General features: G+C 50.0%; 1 protein-coding gene and 1 long non-coding RNA gene across 2 annotated transcripts; one reads left to right on the top strand and one right to left on the bottom strand.

Annotated features, from left to right (window-relative positions):
- Window positions 1-2,510: 2,510 nt before the first annotated feature.
- Window positions 2,511-9,241, bottom strand: PAIP2B (poly(A) binding protein interacting protein 2B). Its single transcript, XM_033059329.1, has 4 exons — window positions 9,200-9,241; window positions 5,525-5,674; window positions 3,907-4,077; window positions 2,511-2,874 (listed from the first exon to the last, which is right to left on the bottom strand). Exons 2-4 carry the CDS (start codon window positions 5,663-5,665, stop codon window positions 2,818-2,820), a joined length of 369 nt encoding a protein of 122 aa, XP_032915220.1. The 5' UTR covers window positions 5,666-5,674; window positions 9,200-9,241; the 3' UTR covers window positions 2,511-2,817.
- Window positions 9,242-14,140: 4,899 nt separating this feature from the next.
- Window positions 14,141-19,868, top strand: LOC122149395. The gene is made up of 3 exons (XR_006162986.1): window positions 14,141-14,162; window positions 15,412-15,477; window positions 19,797-19,868. It is a non-coding gene; the product is annotated as an uncharacterized LOC122149395 (long non-coding RNA).

Here is a 19,868-nt window from a genome sequence, read left to right as displayed (position 1 = left end):
GTTATTTTCCCTGGGAACCCAAAGGCCCAGAAAGGATGGAAAACCCAGAAGGGAAATCCCCAAGGCTCCAACTGGGAATGACTGGGATCACTGGGAGGGCTCACAGAGACCCCAAGGAAAACTCCAGCCCTGCTCCCTTCCAAAAAAAGTTTATTTGGGATAACACCTCGTCCAAAATTTACACCATGAGGAGGGAGGAAAAAGGAGGGAACTGGGGGAGAAATCCAAGGAAAAGCAGGAAAAGGAGGAGGGGAGGATGTGGGATCACTGCAGGGGATGGATCCCACCCTGGCCAGCCCCAAATGGGAATTTTAGAGGGGAATTTCCTTAGGGAAATGGTTCCAGAGGGGCTGGGAAGTGCTGGGAGCCAGGAATTCCATGAGCTCAGCCCTGTTTGTGGTGCAGTGGCCCCTGATCCTGCTGAGCCAGGAATTTAGGGAATGGGAATTTGCTCACCCAGCAGGAACGGGGCCGAGCGCCGCAGCTTTCCTGGGATTCCCCTTTTCCCTGGAAGGGTTTGGGATTCCCAGCCCCAAAATATTCCTCATTTTCCCTGCATAAGGTTTCTGACCTTGGGAAGCTCCCACTTCTCCTGGAGAGGGATTTCAAATCCCAAGGAGCTCCTGATTTCCCTGGACAGGAATTCCCAATCCCAAAAATGTCCTGATTTCTCTGGATAAGATTTCTGACCTTGGGAAGCTCCTGCTCTCCTTGGATAGGGATTTGCAATCCCAAAATATTCCTGATTTCCTTGGCTAGGGATTTCCAATCCCTAAAAAATTCTGATTTCCCTGGATTGGGATTTCTGACCTAAAAAACTCCTGACCTCTCTGGATAGGGATTCCAAATCCCAAGGAGTTCCTGTTTTTCCTCTGTAGGGATTTGCAATCCCAAAAAGTTCCTGGTTTCCCTGGATTGGGATTTCTGACCCTAAAAAGCTCCTGCTCTCCTTGGGTAGGAATTCCCAATCCCAAAAAAAATTCCTGATTTCCCTGGATTGGGATTTCTGACCTGGAGAAATTCCTTTTTTAAAATTGTCATGGATTCCCAATCCCAAAAAGTTTCTGATTTCTCTGGATTGGGATTTCTGACCTTAAAAAACTCCTGTTCTCCTTGGATAGAGATTCCCAATCCCCAAAAAATTCCTGATTTCCCTGGATAGGGATTTCTGACCTAGAGAAATTCCTTTGTTTTTTTTCTCATGGATTCCCAATCCCAAAAAGTTCCTGATATTTTGGGAGTGGAATTCCCAATCCCAAAAAATTCCTGATTTCCCTGGATGGGGATTTCAGAGCTGGAAATTTTCCTCCTCTGAGCCTTTTAACAGAACCTTGGGAGCACCCAGGATTTAGGGAGCTGCAGCTCTCAGGGATGGGGGAAGGAAATGAATTCCCAGGATTCAAATCTGATCCTTGGAAAAGGAAATTTCAAAAATATCCCTCGAAATTTTGCTCCAACCCCTCTCCTCTCTGCCAGGAATTTGGTTTTCCTTGGATTAATTAGGGCTGTAGTGTCAGATGAGGAATTTGGGAATTTGGGGAATTCAGGTTTCCCTAAAATCCTCAGGGATTGGCAGATCCCCCTGCTCAGCTTCCATGGGGAGGAATTTGGGGATCAAACCTTGGATCCTTCAGTTCCAGCAGGGAAAATCTCACTGCAGAAAATCAGGGAAAAAAACAAAACTTGGGATGGATGGTTAAAAATCCTCCAGGAGCAGCAAAAGCCCCAGGATTGATTTTTCCATGGTTTTCCTCGTGGTTTTTCCATGTTTTTTTCATTATTTTTCCATGATTTTTCCATGGTTTTTCCATTATTTTTCCATTATTTTCCTCATTATTTTTCTATGATTTTTGCATGGTTTTTCCATTATTTTCCCCATGATTTTTCCATGGTTTTCCCATCATTTTTCCATGGTTTTTCCATGGTTTCTCCATGATTTTTTCATTATTTTTCCCATGATTTTTCCATTATTTTCCTCGTGGTTTTTCCATGTTTTTTATATTATTTTCCCCACGATTTTTCCATGATTTTTCCATTATTTTCCCTAGGGTTTTTTTCATTATTTTTCCTTAATTTTCCCCATTATTTTTCCATGATTTTGCCATTATTTTCCCCATGATTTTTCCATGATTTTTCCATGGTTTTTCCATGATTTTTCTATTATTTTTCCATTCTTTTCCCCATTATTTTTCCATGATTTTCCCATGGTTTCTCCATGGTTTTTCCATGATTTTTCCATGATTTTTCCATGATTTTCCCCATTATTTTTCCATTTTTTTCCCCATGATTTTCTCATTATTTTTCCCATTATTTTTCCATGGCTTTTCCATTATTTTCCCATGTTTTTTCCCATGGTTTTTCCATGATTTTTCTATTATTTTTCCATTATTTTCCCCATGGATTTTCCATGATTCTTCCATGATATATCCATGGTTTTTCCATGATTTTTGCCATGATTTTTCCCATGATTTTTCCCATGGTTTTTCCATTATTTTTCCATTATTTTTCCATCATTTTCCTATGATTTTCCCCATGGTTTCCCCATGGTTTTCCCCATTACTTTTCCATTATTTTTTTCCCCTGAGATCTTCCCACTGGCGGGATCACCACAAATCCCAGGAAGCCAAAAACTGCCAAGAAGAAAAAAAAAAAAAATTGAGGAAAAAGCTGATAAAAAGCAAAAATAAAACCAGGGAAAACCAAGAAGTCCTCGGAGCTGGAGCAGATCCCGGTGCCGGAGCCGCTCCGGGCTCTTCCCATGTCCCAAATTTCCCAAATTTCCCTGGAGCAGGGATCAGTCTCTGGCCATTCCCAGGGTCAGTATTTCACTCCAGGCACGAATTCCTTGGCATCTGGATTCAAGTTGCTTTTGCTCTGGAAAAAATAAACAAAAAAAAGATTAGGAATGGGATTTGTAAATGGGGGGGAATTGCAGGGGTGTCCCACAGCTGGAGGTGTGGATTCCAGGGATTGGGAAAATTCCAGGGATTGGGGAAATTCCAAGGGTGGAATAATTCCAAGGATGGGACAGTTCCAAAAATGGAACAATTCTATGGATGGGATAATTCCAAGGAATAATCCCAGGGATTGGAGAATTCCAAGGATGGGACAATTCCTGGGATGTGACAATTCCAGGGACTGGATAATTCCAAGGATAAGAGAATTCCAGAGATTTGACAATTCCAGGGATGGAGGAATTCCAAGGAATGGGACAATTTCAGGGATTGGACAATTCCAAGGATGAGACAATTCCATGGATTGGACAATTTCAAGGATGGGATAACTCCAAGGAATAATCCCAGGGACAGGAGCATTCCAGGAATTGGAAAATTGCAGGGATTGGAAAATTGCAGGGATTGGACAATTCCAGGGATGGAACAATTCCATGGATGGGACAATTCCAAGGATGGGATAATTCCAAGGAAAAATCCCAGGGATAGGAGAATTCCAGGGATTGGACAATTCCATGGATGGGACAATTCCAAGGAATAATCTCAGGGATAGGAGAATTCCAGGGATTGGACAATTCCATGGATGGGATAATTCCAAGGAATAATCCCAGGGATAGGAGAATTCCAGGGACTAGACAGTTCCTGGGATTTGACAATTTCAAAAAAGGGACAATTCCATGGATGGAACAATCCCAAGGAATGGGACAATCCCAAGGAATAATCCCAGGAATAGAAGGATCCCAGGGGTGGAACAATTCCAGGAATGGGACAATCCCAAGGAATACTCCCAGGGATAGGAAGATCCCAGGGATGGGACAATCCCAAGGAATAATCCCAGGGATAGAAGGACCCCAAGGAATGGGACAATCCCAAGGAATACTCCCAAGGACAGGAAGATCCCAGGGATGTGACAATCCCAGGGATGTGACAATCCCAGGATTCCCAGGCTCCTCACCAGGATGTCGTCGGATCCGTCGCCCACGGCGAGCCCGTGGAGCTGCTGCTGGAGCTGCGCCATTCCCTGGGGCAGATCCCGCGCCGGGATGAACCAATCCTGCTCCTCCTCCTCCAGCATCTCCTGGAAGCAGCGATCCAGGAACTCCTGCTCCTGCAGCTCCTCCTCCACCTGCCCACACACACCCACACTCATCCCAGTGGGAAGCACATCCGGCGTTTCCCGTGGGAGCTCGCGGGATCGGGGAGTTATGGAGTTATTCCCGTCGGGAATGGGGATTCCAACACTTTTCCAAGAGGAATTTTGCCAATTTTCAGGCTCATTCCCAAATCCTGGCTCCCTCATCAGATGCAATGGGATGTGGGAAGAGCCTGGAGCTCCAAGGAGCTCTTGGGATCGTGGAATTATTGAGTTATTCCCGTCGGAAATGGGGATTCCAGCCCTTTTCCAACAGGAATTTTCCCAATTTTCAGGCTCATTCCCAAATCCTGGCTCCCCCATCTGATGCAATGGGATGTGGGAAGAGCCTGGAGCTCCAAGGAGCTCTTGGGATCATGGAATTATTGAGTAACTCCTTTTGGGATCATGGAATTATTGAGTTGTTATTCCTTTTGGGATCATGGAATTATTGAGTTATTCCCGTCAGGAATGGGGATTCCAGCCCTTTTCCAACAGGAATTTTCCCAGTTTTCAGGCTCATCCTATTCCCAAATCCTGGCCCCACCATCAGGGAATTGTGCAGATCCAATTGAGAAGAGCCTGGAGCTCCAGGGAGTTCCTGGGATCATGGAATTATTGAGTTGTTATTCCTTTTGGGATCATGGAATTATTGAGTTATTCCTCTTGGGATCATGGAATTATTGAGTTATTCTACTGAATGGGGATTCCAACCCTTTTCCAACAGGAATTTTCCCAGTTTTCAGGCTCATCCCAATCCAAATATCCCAGGTTCATCCCAGCAGGAGGAGAAATATCCCAGGATTAAAATACATAAATAAAATAAAATAAAATAAAATAAAATAAAATAAAATAAAATAATTAAATAAATTAAATAAAATTAAAAGAAATCAATTAAATACATGAAATAAATTAAATGAAATAAATTAAATAAAAATAAATAAACAAATAAAATTATATTCATAAAATAAAATTAAATAAATAAATTTAACTAGTTCAATAAAATAAAATTAATTAAATAAAATAAGTAAAATAAAATAATAAAATAAACAAATTAAATGAAATAAATTAACTAAATAAATTTAAATAAAGAAAATAAAAATAAATAAATAAATAAAATTAATAAATAAATAACATTAAATAAAATAAATTAAATAAACAAAATAAAATAATTATAAAAATTAAATTAATTTAATTTAATTAATTAAATAAATTAAATTAATAAATTACATTAAATAAAATAAATTTAATAAAATAAATTTAATAAAATAAATTTAATTAATTAAATAAATAAAATAAAATAAAAAAATAAAAATAAATTAAATTTAATTAATTAATAAAACTTTTAAAAGAATTAATATTAAAAATAAAATTAATGAAATAAAATCAATAGAATAAACAGCATAAGCAGATAGATGCCATGGAGGCAGCCCCAGCCCACCTGCCTGTTGAAGTCCTCCTCGTTCTCCATCCACATGTACTCTGCAAAGGGGTTCTTGTCCTGCTCCTCGTGCCCGCTGCCCCCGGCCTGCTCGGGGCTCTGGGGGCTGGAGGCCGCGCTGCCGAGCTCGGAGCCATTCATCCTCGGGATCTGGGAGGGAACGGGGAGCTGAGAGCCCAAACCCGGCCCAGAGCCTGCAGCTCTGCCATGGGAAAGGATGGATTGATCCCAGGGGATTGTCCAGCTTCAGTGAGCCTGAAACCCAGCCTGGCTACTGGGAATCTGTCAGGAGCCATTCCATAAATCCATAAATCCATGGATCCATCAATCCATCCATCAACCCATCAATCCACCCCGGGTACTGGGAATCCATCAGGAGCCATTCCATAAATCCATCAATCCATCCATCCATCAATCCATCAATGCATGGATCCATGAATCCATCAATGCATGGATCCATCAATCCACCCTGGCTACTGGGAATCCATCAGGAGTCATTCCATAAATCCATAAATCCATGGATCCATCAACCCATCCATCCATCCATCCATCCATCCATGGATCCATCAACCCATCCATCCATCCTGGGTGCTGGGAATCCATCTGGAGCCATTCCATAAATCCATCAATCCATCCATCAATCCATCAATCCATGGATCCATGAATCCATAAATCCATTAATCCATGGATCCATCAACCCATCCATCCATCCATCCATCAATGCACCCTGGCTACTGGGAATCCATCAGGAACCATTCCATAAATCCAATAATGCATGGATTCATCAATCCATAAATCCATCAAACCATGGATCCATCAATCAATTCATCAACCCATCCATCCATCTATCCATGGATCCATCAGTCCATCAATCCATCAATCCATCCTGGGTACTGGGAATCCATCAGAAACCATTCCCTAAATCCATCAATGCATGGATCCATAAATCCATCAATGCATGGATCCATCACTCCATCAATCCATGGATCCCTCAATCCATCCATCAACCCATCAATCCACCCTGGGTACTGGGAATCCATCAGAAATCATTCCATAAATTCATCAATCCATGGATCCATGGTTCCATCAATCCATAAATCAATCAATGCATGGATCCATCAATCCATGGATACATCAGTCCATCACTCCATCCATCCATAAATCCATCAATGCATGAATCCATAAATCCATCCATCCATCAATCCATCAATCCATGGATCCTTCAACCCATTCATCCCCCAATGCATGGATCCATCAATCCATCAATTCATAAATCCATCAATTCATAAATCCATCAATCCATAAATTCATCAATCTATCCATCAATCCATGGATCCATTAATGCATCAATGCATGGATCCAACAATCCATTAATCCATAAATCAATCCATCCATCCATCCATCCATAAATCCATGGATCCCTTCATCCATAACTGGCTTGTCCTGGAGAAGGATCATTCCCACCCTGAAAAAATGCCAGAGTTTGGGAAGTTTTTGGAAGTTTGGGAAGTTTTTGGAAGTTTGGGAATGGGGGATGAGGTCAGGGATGAGGGGACAGCTGGGAATGTCTCAGCTCAGAGTCCCTGCAGGGGCTCCAGGAGAGCTGGAGAGGGACTGGGGACAAGGGCTGGAGGGACAGGACACAGGGAATGGCTTCACTGGGAAAGGGGAGATTGGGCTGGGATCTGGGCAAGGAATTCCTGCCTGGGAGGGTGGGGAGGGGCTGGGCTGGAATTCCCAGATTTGCTGGGGCTGCCCCTGGATCCCTGCAGTGTCCAAGGCCAGGTTGGATCCACCTGGGACAGTGGGAATTGTCCCTGAACATGGATGGGATGGGATTGGGATGGGATTTAAGGTCCCTTCCCTTCCCAAATTCCAGGATTCCATGGAGGAATCTGGGCAGGAGAGGCCTGGACACTTTCCAGGCTCCCTCTCAGCTCCTCCAGAGCGGGAATTATGGAAAATCACCAGGCCTGGATCCTTTCCCAAATCCTGGATCATTTCCCAAATCCTGGATCCTTTCCCAAATCCTGGATCCTTTCCCAAATCCTGGATCCTTTCCCAAATCCTGGATCCTTCCCCAAATCCTGGATCCTTCCCCAAATCCTGGATTCTCCCATTTCCATTCCCAGCTCCACAGGTCCAGCTGGTCCTGCCACCTTCCCAACACTGCTTCCTAAATCTGCCTCCCACTCCATGAAATCCCAATTCCTTGGGCTCCAATTCCCTTTCCCAGATAAAATCCCTGCAGCCAGAATCCCAAATCCCATGTGGCAATGGGAATCCATTCCCTGTGTCCCTCTGCTGGAGCTGCTTTTCCCATGGCAGCATTCCCAGCACAAACAGCCAGCAGTGCAATTCCAGAGCTGCAATTCCTGTTTATCCCAGCAGGAAGGGAAACACATCTTGGATTTGGGGATTTTGGAGCCCTTTTTCCCACCAGAGCCATTCCACAATTCCAGGATTTGATCCATGGTTTTGTTGCCTCTCCCTCTCTCAGCCTGGCAGTTCCCAAAATCCCTACTGGAATCACCCTGGGAGGAGGGAGCTGTGACAGCTCCGGGATTGTCCCATCTGGGATCAGCCCAGGTTCATCATTCCATGGCAAACTGGAATTCCTGGGAAGGGATCATTCCCTTTTCCCTCCTTTCCTGACTGTCAGGGCCAGGAGGGACAGGGCTGGAGCCGTGGATTGGGTTGGAAATCAGAAATTCCTGAAGGGTTAAATCCTCCTGGAGCTGCTGGAAGGAATTCACGAGGATTTGGAGAGCTGGGAATGTTCCCCTGGAGAAGGGAAAAATTCCAGGGAATGCTGAACAGGCTCCAGGAGAGCTGGAATTGGGGACAAGGGCTGGAGGGACAGGACACAGGGAATGGCAGATTTAAACGGGATTTGGGAAGGAATTCCTGCCTGGGAGGGTGGGGAGGGGCTGGGCTGGAATTCCCAGATTTGTTGTGGATCCCTGGAGTGTCCAAGGCCAGGTTGGATCCACCTGGGATGGTGGAAAATATTCCTGGATGGGATTTGAGTTCTTTTCCAACACAAAGCATTCCAGAATTCCATGAAAACACCGGATTCCCCACACAGAAGCCGAACGTGGATGTTTCCAGGATAACGCTGTGAATCCCTGGTTTTACCCGGAGCTGGGAGTGTGGGAAAGGATCCCAGCCAGGTGTGCCCATCACCTGAGAATGGAAAATCCCCCGAATATCCCACGGGACTGTGCCAAAAACATCCCAAATCCCGGCTGGAGGGGGGATTTGGGGGCAGCGACCTCCCCCAAACCCTGCGAGTGCCACAGGCTGGGGGATCCACGGGGAACTGGGGCTGTGCCTGTGGAACGGGAACGGGAACGGGAATGGGAACGGGATGGAGGAGCCGATCCCAGCCCGGGATTTCGGGGCTGTCCCGGGCTGCGATTCCCGGCGGTCCCGGGGCAGGGCCTCAGCGCCAACAGGGCCGGGCCGGCGCCTCGGGAGTCCCCTCAGGAGCCCGCGGGACAGCGGGGCCTGCTCGGCCCCCGTGTGTCCCCCCCGGTACCTCGGGCCGGTGTCCCCGTGTCCCCCCCCCCGTGCCCCGCAGTGGCTCGGGCGGTGTCAGCCCCGTTCCCCCCGCGGTGGCCCGGGCGGTGTTCCCGGAGTCGCCCCCGTGTCCCCCCCCGTTCCCTCCGGTACCTCGGGCCGGTGCCGCTCCGCGCCCTCCGCCGCCGCCGCCAGGCCCCGCCCCTCCCGCCGCGGACACGCCCCCAGCTCCCATTGGCTAGCGCCGCCATGAAGCCCCGCCCCTCGGCGCGCTGGTTGGACAACACCGCCCCAAATCGCGTTTTTATTGGACAGTTGAGCTGTCAGTCATAAACTAAATCACACCCACCAAACGGCGCTCCGGATTGGCTGCCGTCGGCGGTTCTGATTGGCTGAGCGCACGCGTCCCCCACGTGGGGCAAAAGGACAGCGCGCAGGGGCGGGGCCGCAGTGAGGTGGGCGTGGCCACGCGCGATGTAAATAACAGCGGACGCCCCGCCCCCGCGGCTGGATGATGATTGACAGGTCCTTTATCCAATGCGGAGACGCGTCACAAACAGCTTGTCCCGCCGCGGGGGTGTGTTGGTAGAGGGACGCTGATTGGCCGAATCATGTAAACACAGCGAGGGGGCGGGGACGGTCACGTGGCGGGCGCGTGGCTTGGGGGGGGGGCCGAACCCGAATTTTTGGGGTTTTTGGGGGGGCGGGGACCGAGCTGTGACCCCCCCGTGTTGGGGACACCGGGAGGGGACGGACCGGGCTCTGCACCCCTAAAACGGGACCCAGACCCGGGGAGCACACGGAGGGAGCCGGGTCCCGCTGCTGCGCCCCCACACTGGGGACAAGTTTGGGGGGGGGGGGCGCAGCCCTGAACCCCAAATTTTTGGGGACACCTCTGGGGGGGTTTTACCCAGCCCAGCACCCCCATATTGTTCCAGGAATTGGGGGAATCCAGCTCTGCACCCCTAATTTTGGGGGTACCGTTACACCCCAATATTGGGGACAGCAGCACTGGGGGGACCCTGCTCTGCACCCCAAATTTTGGGGACACCGCTGGGGAGGGGGGGGATTTACCCATCCCCGCACCCCCGCACTGGGGGCACCCCAAATTTCGTTGCCACCTCCCGATGGGGACAATGGGGACAGCCCCGCGTTGGTGTCACCGTGTCGGAAGCCCCGGGGGGGGTCTCGGTTGTGTCGCCGCAATTTTGGGGTCACCGGGGGAGAGATGAGACCCCCGGGGGGAGGATGGGGGGGACGGGACCCCCCCGGCTGCTCCAGCGCCGCCTCCCCGCGGTGACGATCCCGGATCCCGATCCCGATCCCGATCCCGGTCCCGGTCCCGTCCCGATCCCCGCGCGGATCCCGCGATGCCGGCGGGCGGTGGCGGCTCCTCCGCGCCCCCCCGAAATCGGGGTCCCCGGGTCCCCCCGAGCTCGCTGCCCCTCGATCCCCTCGGACGGTGAGTGCCCCGCACCCCCGGCTGTCCCCAAGTCCCCCCCGAGTGTCCCCGATCCTGAATTTTGGGGAGACGCAGCCGCGCAGCCCCGGATTTGGGGTGGGGGTCCCACCGCACCTTGGGGGGTTCTGGCAGGAGGGGGGACCCAGAAAAGGGGGAGCCAAAATGTCCCCGCACCCCTCTGTGTGACCCCAAATCCATTCCCTGCTCGGGGCTGGCATTTTTGGGGTGCGGGGAGGAGATTTTGGGGTCTCCGTGCCCTGGGGGATTCACCCCTCGGTGTGACCCCAAATCCATTCCTCACTCCGGGTTGGGATTTTTGGGGTGAGGGGCGCAGATTTTGGGGTGTCCCTGCCCTGCACAGTTTAGGGGACACCCGGGGGTGCTGCTGGAACAGGGACACCCCGAAATTTGTCACCTCTCGCAATGTGGGGTCCCCCCGATGTCCCGTCCGTTGCTGAGGGGTGGGGACAATTCACGGCTGGGGGACAAAGGGGGGGTTGGATGGAGGGCAGTGTCCCCAAATTTGTCCCCCGGGCCAGCAGCAGGATGGTGGCACGAGGGTCACCAGTGTCCCCAGTGTCCCCAGCCGGTGCTAATCCCGGGCCGGTCCCGAAAACAACGGGGACAAACACGACAAAGTGTCCCCAAGGCCAGCCCGGGCGTGTAAAACGAGCAGGAGGTGACAATCCCCGTCCCCAGGGCCACCCAGAACGCGACACCTCGGGGACAAGTGACCCCCCCCGGGGTGGCTGCCGGCTCCTTGTATGGTTGGGGACAGCGGTGGCACCAGACGGGACAAAAATAGCGCGGGGCTGATCTCGGGAATGGCTGAGGGGACACGGGGGTGGCACCTCGGGGTTGGGGTGCTGGGGACACTCCGGAGGGGTTGGTGGCACTGCAGGGATGTCGCCAGGGTTGGGGACAGATGTGTTGGGGGGTTTTGGGATGTGTCCCAAACCCAGGACAACCCCGCGAGGTCACCGAGGGCCACCGAGCCACTCCGGGAATGTCACCAACACAGGGGACACAGCCGAGCCACTCCGGGAATGTCACCAACGCAGGGGACACAGCCGAGCCACTCCGGGAATGTCACCAACACAGGGGACACAGCCGAGCCACTCCGGGAATGTCACCAACACAGGGGACACAGCCGGCGATGACAGCGAATGTCACACAGCGCCTGGGCTGGCAGCGCACGTGGTGCCGGGCACGGGGACAGCGACACGGGGCTGGCTGTCCCCTCTCCTGTCCCCAGAAGTGACACGGGGCTGGCTGTCCCCAAACAGTGACACCGGGCCGGTTGTCCCCTGTCCTGTCCCCTGTCCCCAACACTGACACGGGGCTGGCTGTCCCCTGTCCCCAGCAGTGACACAGGGTTGGCTGTCCCCTGTCCTGTCCCCAAACAGTGACACAGGGCTGGCTGTCCCCAAACAGTGACACGGGGCTGCCTGTCCCTTGTCCTGTCCCCTGTCCCCAGCAGGGCTGGCTGTCCCCTGTCCTGTCCCCTGTCCTGTCCCTAGCGGTGACACGGTGCTGGCTGTCCCCTGTCCCTTGTCCCCAGCAGTGACACAGGGCTGGCTGTCCCCTCTCCTGTCCCCAAACAGTGACACCGCGCTGGCTGTCCCCTGTCCTGTCATCAGCAGTGACACGGTGCTGGCTGTCCCCTGTCCTGTCCCCAGCGGTGACACAGGGCTGGCTGTCCCCTGTCCCCAGCAGTGACACGGGGCTGGCTGTCCCCTCTCCTGTCCCCTGTCCCCAGCAGGGCTGGCTGTCCCCTGTCCCCTGTCCCCAGCAGTGACACGGGGCTGGCTGTCCCCTCTCCTGTCCCCTGTCCCCAACAGCGACACGGGGCTGGCTGTCCCCTCTCCTGTCCCCTGTCCCCAGCGGTGACACAGGGCTGGCTGTCCCCTGTCCCCAGCAGTGACACGGGGCTGGCTGTCCCCTCTCCTGTCCCCTGTCCTGTCCCCTCTCCTGTCCCCAGAGCTCTCAGGGGACACGGGCCGGGCTCTGTCCCCGCCCCGGCGCCGCTGTCGCGCAGCGCTGTCCCCTCGGGGGTGGTGGCCCCATCTGCTGTCACACCTTGGGGACAGCGCTGAGAGCACCGCGCCCCCGGAGTTAATGAGTTAATGAGTTAATGAATGATGAGTTAATTGGGGACAGCAGCTGCCCAGCGTCCCCCAGCGCCTCCAGCCCCCCCATTACCCCAAGGCCACCACATGTCCCCAAGTGCCACCACCCCCGCCCCACAAATTCCCCTTTTCTCCAGGCTGAGCCTTCCCAACCCCCTCAGCTTTTCCTGCACTTCCACATCCCAAAAATCCTCTCATTTTCATCCCAAAAATCTTCTCCTCACCCTCCAAAATCCTGGTGGGATAGAGGATTTAGGGATTATTTGAACCCTCAGCTTTGGGATTTCCAGGGTTTTTTTGGGATTTATTTTGACCCCCAGCACATCCAGGATGAGTAAATGCAATTTGGGATATTTGGGATTGCTCAGCATCCCTAAAAGAGCAGAATTCCTTGTGCCCAATTTAAATATTTACAAGAATTCCTTCAATTCTGTAATTTTGGGTTAAAGTGACCAAAAGCAATTCTTCAATTTTGGCTTCACAACAGATTTTCCCCTCCCCAAAATTCTTTTTCATCAGGAAAAATTTGCAGAACAGCCTCAAATCTGTGGAATTCAGCTGGGAATTGGATGTAAGGATTTTGGGAATACAGAAGGATCCTTCCTTCCTGAGTCAGCTCCGATTTTTTGGGAAATTTCAGCCCCAGGGAGCCACTTTGGCTGGATTTGGGTGCCCAAAATTCAGCTCCAAAATCCGCTCTGAATTCTCTGGAAATGATGTGGGATGGGGCAGGGCTGCCGTGGGCTCTCCATGGATTTTGGGAATTTGAAGGGAATTGTGTGGCAGCTTTAAAGGTGTTTTTGGTGGATTTTTGGCTTCCAGAAGAGTTTTATGGGATTTTTTTTTTTATTTGGGGACAATGTGAACCCATTGGAAGCTCCAGGGATTGCTGCTGCTGCTCCAGAGCAAATCCCACCGATCTGATACCCTTAAATCTCAACAATTAAGGTAAAAACGCTGAATTTATGGACTCAAAGGCCTGAGTGAGGATGAAATTAAGGCTGTAAGTGTTAAATCGACGTGAGGGGGATGGAAACAGCTCCCGGCCCGTCACGATTCCAGTTGGTGGCAGCAGGGCGGGAAGGGCTGTGCTACACGAAACGAACGAAGGGACCACAAGGAGTACGGTCAATAATACAGAAAATTACAGAAATAACCGCAGAATGGCTACAGGCAGCAATAATAATATAATAACAAGCAGCGAACGCCACGAACGCCAGCGCCGCTCTGAGGCAGCCCGCGCCGCCGCCGCTCTTTTATAGCAGGGCGCTCCCAGCATGCCCCGCGGCAGCGCTTTGCACACGGCGCGCATGCGCAGTCTCCACCTCACCCCCCCCCCCATTCCCGCGCCGCCTCCGCGCAGCCGCAGTGCGCCCGGCGCGCCGTGTCCCTCCGCGCTCCGCTGCCGGCGCTCCGCCCGCCGCTCCCGGGCTTTCCCCGGGGTTTTTACGGTTTCTTCCCGGTTCTCCCGGCTCGTCCCGGCGGTGGGGGACGCGGGGAGAGCGGTGGTTGAGCGCAGGCGGAGGTAGGAGGCGAGCGGAGGGGGCTGAGGGGGACGCGCGTAATGGCGGCTGTGTGTGGGGGGGAGTGAAGGGCCCTCATGAGGAGCTTCGGCCTGTGGATGTTTATTCTTTATTTTTTTTTATCCCTTCTGCTTTTCTTCTTTGTCTTTTAGCCCCTTTAGCGTTAATCCTTTATTGTTTTTTTCTTCCGGCTCACGGATAAAGCACCGAGCTGCAGCCACGCAAGGGATTCTCCACATTTTATACACGATTTAAAATTAAATTTTGAAATTAAAATCTCGAATTTAGGTGGTTTGAAGTGAGGGAAACGCTGCCCTGGTCCTCCCTCCATTCCCTGCACGTCAAACAACACTCAAAGCCTTAATTTAATCCTTACTCAGGGTTTTAAATCCATAAATTCAGCATTTTTACATTAAAACAATGGGAGGCCCGCTGTTGGGAGTTGTTGTTTTGGGTTAAAATTGAAGATTTTCCATAAATTAAACAAACCAGCTTCATGTTGGGTTTGGACCTGAGGACCTGGATGTGACCTCAGGCACCTTTGGGGTTAAAATCACTGCTTTTCCTTTTTTTTTTCTGCTTTTAAACAGCAAGAATTGGGTCAAATACTCCCCAAAAATTTATATTTTCTTAAGGCCAAGTGTTGTAACTCTGTGGCATCACGTGGTTTGCAGGAACTTCCTCTTTTGAGAGATTTAACTTTTTAAAATACAATTTAGGCACAAGCTTCGGTGTTTTTAATGTAATTTTAAGCCCAAAATGTTAATTTTAAGTGTTATTTTTTTATAAACCAGGGTTGTTATTTTATCAGTTTTAAAATCTCTTTTTATAGAATTATTGCTAAAAGTATTTACCAAAAACTTAATTTTTTTTTTCTTGACTCAGAACCTGAACCAAGCCCCTAAAAAATCTCATTCCAGCCCAGAAGTGATGTTTAAATGTTGTTGGTTTGGGATTTTTGGTGTGAGATCTTTCCCTGGATATTTCAAACCTTAAATCAGCTGCTGGCAGGATTGGAGAGGGTGGATCTGACATGAGCTCATGATTTTATTGGAATAAGGAGGAAAAGATTTTTCTCCAAGGAAAAGGAGTATCTTAAATTTCATTTTCTTTTTCTTTTTTTTTTTTTTTTTTTACCATTTAAATCTGCCCCTGGGTGTGAATTTATTTCCCAAATTCTGCTGGGCTTGAGGATATTTATCCAAAACCTGGATTCCTTCTCTTCCCTCTTTTCCTTCCCCAAATTTCCAGGGGTTGTTTTTGCTGCCACACAAGGAGCTCATGTGGGGGTTTCCCTTTTATCTTTCATGCCTGAAGGTAAATAAAATCTCTTTTCCTATTTCCTTGCCATCAGTTAAATATTCTGTGTGGAATTTTGGGTTTTTTGGGGGGAATTTTAGGCAGGAATGTCAGTGATGGTATCAGGGACCTGTTGCTGCTGTGGAAATCGATTTATCCAACTTTGTGCTGCTCTGAAAAAGGAATTTGAGGAGGATTCCTGGTGTTGAAATGCTTGATTTTGATCCTTTTGATTTTGATTTTTTTTTTTTTTTTGATAGAAACTTCCTGTCCCAAAGGCTGGGATGGGGCAGAATTTTGGGAATTTTGGATTCCATGGTTGCTGTTGATGTTCTGCTGGGGTAGGGATGGAGTTCACTTTTCCTGGGAGTTTTGTTTGGGATTTGGGAGCTGAGTTTGGCTTTGGAAAATCCCATGAAAAGGGATATCCCATACCTGCATCTCCTTTTGCATAGGAAATTTGGGATAGAGGAGTGGGAAAAAGGGGATTAATAACTTCACCTGGATTTTTCCTTCATGGTTTTATCTCATCCCAGGAATTTTTTAATTCAAGTTCTTCCTTTCCCATCTTCCTTTTTTTTTTGGATCTGCTTCCTTCAAACTTTACAATTCCACCTCAACTTTTGCTGTTATCTTTTTCCTGGGAAAAATCCAAGTTTCCAGGCTGGGATTTATCCTCTTCCCATGATCCAGATGCTCCAGGACCATTCCCATTCTGCTTTTCTCTTCCTCCTCATCCTCCAGGATGAGATCCTGGTGGGGCTGCAGCGTTGCCAGTGATCCTGGCTCTTGGAATTCCAAACCCACTCTGGCATCTGGAGCCAATTTCACCTGGAAATTTTTGCCTGAAGAGGGCAGGGATGCCAGAACAGCTGGAATGCCAGAACAGCTGGAATGCCAGAACATCTGGATCTCTGGTGCTGTGCTGAAGGAGCTGCAGGATCCCAGGATAATTCAGATGGACACCAGAAAATCCAGGAGATTCTGCTGGACCTGGGGTTGTGCTGAAGGTGTCACTCTGGAGGTGACAATCCCACACATCCAGAGGGTGTTGAACTGCCCAAGGCCATCCAAAAAATCCCAGGAAAGAATTCCCAGCTGCAGGAAAAAGAGCTGGGATCCTGACCTTGATGGGAGAACATCTGTGGATGAGGAATTCTCCAGAGGGAAGGAGCATGGCACCAGGAAAACATTCCAAAACATTCCAAGATTTTGCCATCACACAAAGGAATCTCCAGAGGAGATGCAGGTCTTGGGGCTGGATGTGGTCAGTTCTGGAAAACTCTTGGAATAACACAGCAGCTTTCTGAGCCTGGCTTTGCTTCCTGCTTTGTTTATCTGCTCTGGGGTTAGCACAGAGCCAGAAAATTCGATGCTATTTATAGGGGCAAATCAGGAAATTCTCCTTTTGGAATTTCCTTTTGGATAAACTTTCTGCCTTCTCCTGAGGCTCCTGGAGAAAAGGAGGCTCCAGAGGGACCTTGTGGCTCTCTCCAACTCCCTTACAGGGAGGGGGATTTGGGATTTGATCCCAGGGAATAACAGGAAAAGAGGGAACAGCCTCAGGCTGGGCCAGGGGGGCTCAGGTTGGACACAGCAGGAATTTCCTCTTGGGAAGAGCAGTTTGGAAGTGCCCAGGGGGGTTTGGAATCGCCATCCCTGAAGGTGTCCAAGGAATTCCTCAGTGCCAAGGTGGGGATTGGGCACAGCTCAGACTGGGTGATCCTAAAGTTCCAAATCCCAGGATTTGGGGCTGTTGCAGGTGAGGTTTCCTTGTCCTCCTTCTCCATGCAGGAATTCTTGCTCTGGATCTGTCTCTTGCACAGGCACTGCAGGCACCAGGGAGGGTTTGAAATCCAGAACTTCCCATTTCTCCATCTGTATTGGGAAGTTTGGGAAAATGGAGGCAGGGAGGTGAAGGAAAAACAAGGAAGGTGTTTCTGGGATTTTGTTGTGCTCTGGAGTTCTGGGATTGCCATTCCCAGGGAGAAGGGAACATTCCAGGGAATCCTGCAGGGGCTGCAGGAGAGCTGGAACTGGGGATAAGGGCTGGAGGGACAGGACACAGGGAATGGGGAGATTGGGCTGGGATCTGGGCAAGGAATTCCTGCCTGGGAGGGTGGGGAGGGGCTGGGCTGGAATTCCCAGATTTGCTGTGGATCCCTGGAGTGTCCAAGGCCAGGCTGGATCCACCTGGGATGGTGGAAATGTCCCTGCCTGGAAGAGGAAGGTGAGGATCTCCCTGATATCTCCAGACCATTGTTCCTCCATCTTAGAATCATTTCCTTTGGAAAGGTCACTCAGGAACTTCCTAGAATCCCAGAATGATTTGGGTGGGATGAGACCTCAAATCCCATCCCAAGCCTCCCCCTGCCATGGATGGGGACATTTTCCATAAACCAGCTTGTTCCAAGTCTTTCCCAGCCTGGATCCCATCCCTGGCCAGGCTGAGGAGCTGAGGTTTGCAGAGGTGAGTTGTTATTCCCCATCCTGCTGCAGGAGTGTCCTGGAAATACCTGGAAAGGTAAAATCTCATCCTGTGGGAATTCTGGTTTTTTTCCTTTTTTTGGGAGATTCCTGATCCGTGGAATTAAGGTTGGTGTTTCACATCTGCTCTGCTGGTCCATGCCTGCTTGTCCTGCTGATGGGTGGCTTTGACAGTTGCTTCCCACAGGGAATTTTTTGTCCTCCAGTGCTGGGAATTCTGGAGAAAACTCAGACTGAAAGGCAGGAGGTGGCTTGGGGAATGTTGGTTCACATTTGTTTGGAAACCCTCTGGAACAAACTTGGAAATCCATTGAAATCCAGTTTCATTTGTGGAGGGAGGAGGAATTTTGGGAATGCTGTCTGGTTATTGTTTGCTTGGTGAGGATTTATAGGATTCATGTTTCTCCTGAACCTTGAGCAATTTGTATGAATTAAATAATTCCTCAAAAAAACCAAACCTCACACCCAGATGGGAACAAACTCCAGGAGTTGTGCTGGAAAATCCGCACCGGTGTTTGGTCATTCCCTGTATTTTCATTCCTTGAGCTGTGATCTCAGTGTGAACCGCTGCTCATGGAAAAAATTCCATCTGGACTCAACCTCCATGAGCTTGGAAAGCAAAACCCTGCGACGGCGTCGGTGAGACGAGAACCTCGGCGCCGCAGGAATTCCGCGTGGAACTTCGGGAACAACCGGGAAAACCTCACTGCAAGAAGAATCCAGTTCCAGGAGACAGCAGATGGACAAGAGGGAAATGAGGAATTCCTGGGTTTGGAGTTTTCCTGCCTTGGGTTGGGATTTTTTTTGCCGTGTTTGGGGTTGGGAATGGGGCCGGAGCTGGGAACGCGCTGATGTTGTGGCTGCTGCTTTGTCCTCGCCCCAAATCCAGAATTCCTGCTTGGAGCTGCACAAGGACTTTGCCTCCCTTTGATGATTTCCTGGTCTCAAGCTCCATCCTTGGCCTGTTGGACAGGGCTTGGAGCAGCCTGGGATAACGGGAGGTGTGGAATGGCAGGAGGTGCAATGGGCTGGGCTCTAAGGTCCCTTCCAGCCCAAACCCCGGTGTGATTCTCTCTCCAGAGCTCGGTGGTGTTTCATTTTCCTCTCCCTGTGTTTGTACCTTCCTCTCCCACCCCACATCCCCCAATTCTCGGTGATTTCACCCAAACCAAGCCCCCCTTCCCTTCACCACGGTGCTTTTCGCGCTGAGATTTTTTAACTTGTTCCTGTACGATTTTCTTCCTCTCTGTTTCAAACCCTTCCCACTTAAGCTCTTGGAGAGATTGGATATTTTCTACCCACAGAATTCCAGCCTCATCCCACCCTGTGAATTCTTGCAGGGTTTGCTCTTCACCCATGAGAGATCCATGGGAGTGTCCTCCTGGAACGCGCTCCGGCCTCGGCTCGGCTCCACCCAGTTGGAACTGGTTGGAGTTCTCCACCCAAATGGTTTCACTTCCAACTCATCCCTCGCCACCCTTCGAACAGGGGGGTTTCTCTCTTTGCCTCACTGCTCCTGAAATCATTAATTGTAATTAAACTCAAACTCTGTTCTGATTAAGAAGTGAAATGCCAGGTTTTGAGCGATGCTGTCGCAACCGTCACCACAGGTTGTGTTCCCTGTGACCTCCATCCTGTTGGGTTCAGCTTGTTAATCACCTGTTCCATCGATTAATCACCTGTTCTCTACATTTAAGCTTTTAAACAGTTTTGTTGTGTGAATTTTGAATGCTTTAAACTGTGATGCAAACCCCGCTTTTGTGCCTCGGGTTGCTTTTCTCCCCGTCCTAGCAGCCACTGTGAGCAGATGCCAAAGATGACCCATCTAATCCTTGTCTTTTAACTTGCAGCTTTGTGTTGTTCTTGGAAAGTTGCGCACCACTTGTGAATTCCCTGAACCTTGGCCTTGCCAGCCCCTTTGT

This window comes from Catharus ustulatus, chromosome 5 (assembly GCF_009819885.2).
Source record: "Catharus ustulatus isolate bCatUst1 chromosome 5, bCatUst1.pri.v2, whole genome shotgun sequence".
Classification (NCBI taxonomy): domain Eukaryota; kingdom Metazoa; phylum Chordata; class Aves; order Passeriformes; family Turdidae; genus Catharus; species Catharus ustulatus.
The sequence above is the reverse complement of the archived record's forward strand: the minus strand, read 5'-3'. Positions and strand labels throughout refer to the sequence as shown.